The sequence below is a fragment of the Sinocyclocheilus anshuiensis genome, unplaced genomic scaffold, assembly GCF_001515605.1.
Source record: "Sinocyclocheilus anshuiensis isolate Anshui unplaced genomic scaffold, SAMN03320099.WGS_v1.1 scaffold2808, whole genome shotgun sequence".
Classification (NCBI taxonomy): Eukaryota; Metazoa; Chordata; class Actinopteri; order Cypriniformes; family Cyprinidae; genus Sinocyclocheilus; species Sinocyclocheilus anshuiensis.
In genome coordinates this window covers 145,914-150,443 of record NW_015556043.1, presented here as the reverse complement: position 1 = coordinate 150,443, position 4,530 = coordinate 145,914, and the positions used below count along the sequence as shown (strand labels likewise).

Below are 4,530 nucleotides of genomic sequence, written 5' to 3'. Positions count from 1 at the left end.
CTTTCTCTCTCTCTCTCTCTCTCTCTCTCTCACACACACACACACACACACACACACTAAGGTTATGGATGTAATTGAAAATGTCTTTTAAATAAAAATTAAAACCATGAATTTGAATTGCAATAGCAATTCAAGAATGCAGAATTATAATTAAAATAAAAAAGTGGAATTAAAATAGAATTAAAAGGAAGTCTATAGAAATACATATAAATCTTAGAAGTCTATTTTTCTATAATTTCATTTTTCAGTATGACTTACCTTAAATACCAAATATGTTATTATACACAACATATAGGGTATTTCCAAAATCATTAGTTCATATTGATAATCATATTTAAAATGGCAGCTATAAAAAATAAATAATTTTTAGACAAATATATAATTCTATTTTGTGTATTTTAATATAATTCCATATCAAAACATTCCTCTTCTTGTCATTCAATTTAAATTCCAATTCAACTTTCTGTGAATTTTGGCCAATTCAATTCAATTCAAATTCACACTAATGAACTGAAAAATGCCTTAAATTCAACATTTTGTGCACCCCTGACACACAAATCAGCACATACAAACAATAAACAACAGCAGACACATACCCTGGACTTCGAGTTGTCCATGCCCAGCTCCACGTCTTTTTTCAGGCGGCGCCGGCGACACCGGAGCAGGTTGATCAGTCTCTTGATACACAGATAGAAGGACTTCGGACTGGGGACGATGCTGAATGGAGGCGGGAGAGTCTTGCCGTTGTCAAAATACGAGAGCCAGAGTTTAGACCGAGCGAACTTCCACTCCACATCTGCATCATCCTGCGACAAACAGACTGTTAGATCCTGTACAGAACTACTAGAAATCATCATACCATAAGAGGCTGAGGCTTTGACATGACTAGGGATAAGGATTAACCCTTATGTTGTGTTATGGTCATTTTGACCCAGAGACAATCTTCTTTTTCCATAAAAATGCTATTTAATGTTATCACATTCGACTAAAACGTACCGATTTTGTTCTGGGATTTTTCTCCACCTTGTTACACTTGTGGTGTTCCCATTCAAAAATGACTGGCCTATAAATAAGTTTGATAATATAGCATAATGAGACATTTTAAAATGCCAATCATTTTTGACTGGGAAAACTGAATAAGGTAAACGATTTTCAGCACAGCATGGCAAGGGTTAAACTAAGGTTTAGTGTTGTATAAGAATTACATTTTCGGTCAGCGATAGATGCTAAATGCCTCTTCTCCAGAAATCTGAAGTATGGGCCATTTGCACAAGAATAATTTCTCACAGACCCCGTCTGTGGTCCTCAAAGGCTCTAATGGCGCTTTTCCACTGCATGGTACGGCACGGTACGGCTCGGAACGGTTCACTTTTTGGGGGTTTTCCACTGGGTACAGTACCTGGTACCTGGTACTTTTTTTAGTACCACCTCGGTTGAGGTTCCAAGTGAACCGTACCACATGTGAATAATCCCGCCCACTCTAAAGCGGTACTGAACTGCAGTGGAAACGCAAACCATGCCGAGCCGAACCGTGCCGTGCCGTACTGAGCCGTGCCGAGCCGAGTCGTACCATGCAGTGGAAAAGCGCCATAAGAGTCCTTCTGAAAGATTACAGTCATTTCAACAGCAGCATTAAAAGCTTCAGACATCATTTTCTCCCAGGGGATTATTGGAAACACAGAGGACAAGTCTGATCTGATTCCAGACTTAATTTTGCCAAAGAAGCCTTTAAAGGAATAGTTCACCCAAATATGAAAATTTCAAAGATGTAGATGAGTTTGTTTCTTCATCAACAAGGTGCCGTCAGAATGAGAATCCAAACAGCTGATAAAAACATCACAATAGTCCAAGAGTTATCCTTGTGAAGTGGAAACTGGCCAAAATATGAGTACATAATCTATAATAACTCTTCCTCCATTGAAAATGTCCATCCCCTGTTGTCTCTCACATCAAAATCCACTGACATATTCGATTAGAAATGAAGCTGTAAGCGCAAGTCCTGTTTGAAAGACTATAATGACAAGTCATTCATTCATATTAATAGGTCTGGCCAATCACTGCTTGACACCTAAGCACTGAACTCTTTCATTTTTGAATGAACTCTTTCATGACGTTTCCCTCCATCCTCCCCACCACCACCAGGTTGGCCCTGTCCATCCATGGGGGTAGGCTCCGCCCCTGCCTTCATCTTCAGGCAGGATCCGCCGAATCTGCATCCCCATGATTAGGACTAAGGACGGGGTCTACGCCAAAGAACTTTTCTATACAACTATACATGAATCATTGTAACTCCATGTTATAATAAAAGGAATAAATACCATGCAAATGTTCATCTTCCTTCTGAGTCTTTCTGAATAGAACTGTTTTGGACTGTTTTTGCTTGTAAACGGTGCTTGTTCTGTGCATATTTCTCCCATGATTCAGACGAGACGACTTTTTTACAGGAGGAAGCAATATTATGGATAAAAGTAATGTTCAGTTTCTTGCACAGATCGATCGTTTTGCTTCATAAGACCTCAGTAAGTCGTCAGGAGCCACGCGTATTAATTTTGTGTTCCTTGATATGCTTTATTCTCAAAGACAGGCAGCCGCTGACTTGCATTTTATGATTCCCAAAAGACCATGGCTTCATCCAAAAAGTGTTCTACTCAAAAAAATAAAAAGTCCCCTATATCTTGGATGGCTTGAGGGTGAGTAAATTAAGAGCAAATTTTCATTTTTGGGAGAACTATCCCTTTACAGATGTCTTAATGATGGGTTTGTTTCTTACAAACACATAGCTTGTCACTTCACACTACATTAACTGAAGGACTGGAGTCCAGATCTGTTCCCATGAAGAAATAAATTCATCTGCATCTAGGATGGCCTGAGGGAGAGCAAATTTTCAGCAAACCTTCATTTTTAGGTGAACTATTCCTTTAACGATCTGTAACATGAATTTACTCTTAAAAATAAAGGTTCATATTGAACCTTTAACATCCATTGAATCTTTCCATTACACAAAAGGTTCTTTATAGTGGAAAAGGGTTCTCTAGATTATTAAAATGTTCTTTAAACTAAGAAAAATGGTTCTTTTAAGAACGGTTTACTGAAAGGTTCTTGGGGGTACCAAAAATGGTTCCCCTTCAGGAACTCGAGCTGCATCGAAAACGCTTTGGGAATGTCCCCAGCGTGACCATGCTCTGAATCACATATGAAATAAAGTCCCATAGATGGGCCAGACGTCATGGGCAGGTGACGTTGCGACTAGGAAGCTATAAAAGCACGTGCGGTGGAACTGGCGTCAGCTTTTTGTCATTCAGCAAGCGCTCTGTGTGTGTGTCAGTCGCTATCTGTTTGTGAGTCTTATTTAGTGTTGTTTGTCCTCTTATAAGCTCCATTATGCCAAGCTTCAGCAAAAAGAAGCATTTGGGCAAGAGCAGACAGCATTCAGGCTGTGTATCTTCCCTGCCCGCGCTATATTTCGGGTGGGGACACACACAGTTTGTGTGTTGTCTGCTTGGGAGCGAAGCACGCAGAGTCAGCTCTCTTGGGAGCGCTTGTTACTGCCTTGCTCTCCGAGGGCTCTCTTTGAGGAGGGAGCTTTCACCGGCATTTCTCGCGGCGCCGGCCCCGCTTTCGCCAAGGCGGAGCGGCGGCTGTGCTCGTGGGATGGATCCGGTGGAGGGAATGTAGACGGGCGAGTCCCTATCTTCTTCCTTAACCACCAGATCCAGCGCCCGCTCTTGGGGTTCGGAATCCCGCGCTGCGGTTCTTTCCCCCCGGTGAGAGGGCTCGACGCTCCGCCTGTCTTCCTCCGAGGAGGTTGATATGGAGGGCGTCGACGAGCTCGCCAGTTGCACAAGCATCAGTTACGCAAGCATCAGTTACACACGCATATTATGCCTAATATTATAATGAGACGCTTACTGTGAAGAAAAAGAAGCGGAGCTCGCGCAGTCAGCTCTCGGGAAAAACAGCGGGGCTGATTGTGCTATACCCGCGCACAAGCATTATGTCTGGGGAGCGAAGCTCGCGCAGTCAGCTCTCTGGAATAAGGGGCAGATTGTGCTTCTCCCCGCCGAACGCTCCGCTCCCGCCGGGCACGCAGTGTGTCGGCTTGCGAGCTCGCGGTTCAGTCCCGCTATTGCTGAGGCACGGTGGCGATTCAGATCGCGGGGATCGCACGTGGATCTAGCGGATGGGTTGGAGACGGCTCGCCCTTTCTCCGCCTGCACTCCCCAGATCCAGCGCTCTCTCTCGAGGCTCGGAAGCTCGCGCTGCGGTTTCTTCCCCCTCTGAGCGATAGCTAGCTGCTGCGGCTATTTTTCTCCAAGGAGATTGATATTGTTTGTGTGACCAAGCGGCTCGCGCGCTGCCGAGGCAACGCGTGTATTACATAATTTTCGATTTTTGATATGAATTTTATTACACCAGACCGTGTTTACTCGTCTGGTTGTTTGATTGCATTTAATTCTGAGGAATAAAATGAAGTATTTGTCTGACTATGAGAAGTTAGATATACAGGGGCTCTTGGGATAAAAATTTCTC

General features: G+C 43.2%; 1 protein-coding gene across 1 annotated transcript in view; it reads right to left on the bottom strand.

Moving 5' to 3' along the window:
• Positions 1-4,530, bottom strand: part of LOC107676160 (short transient receptor potential channel 3-like) — a 47,563-nt gene that overhangs the window by 5,351 nt on the left and 37,682 nt on the right. Inside the window, exon 10 of the mRNA XM_016470682.1 lies at positions 597-806. Within this exon, the coding sequence (XP_016326168.1) occupies positions 597-806 (210 nt within the window). The remainder of the gene's footprint in view (positions 1-596; positions 807-4,530) is intronic.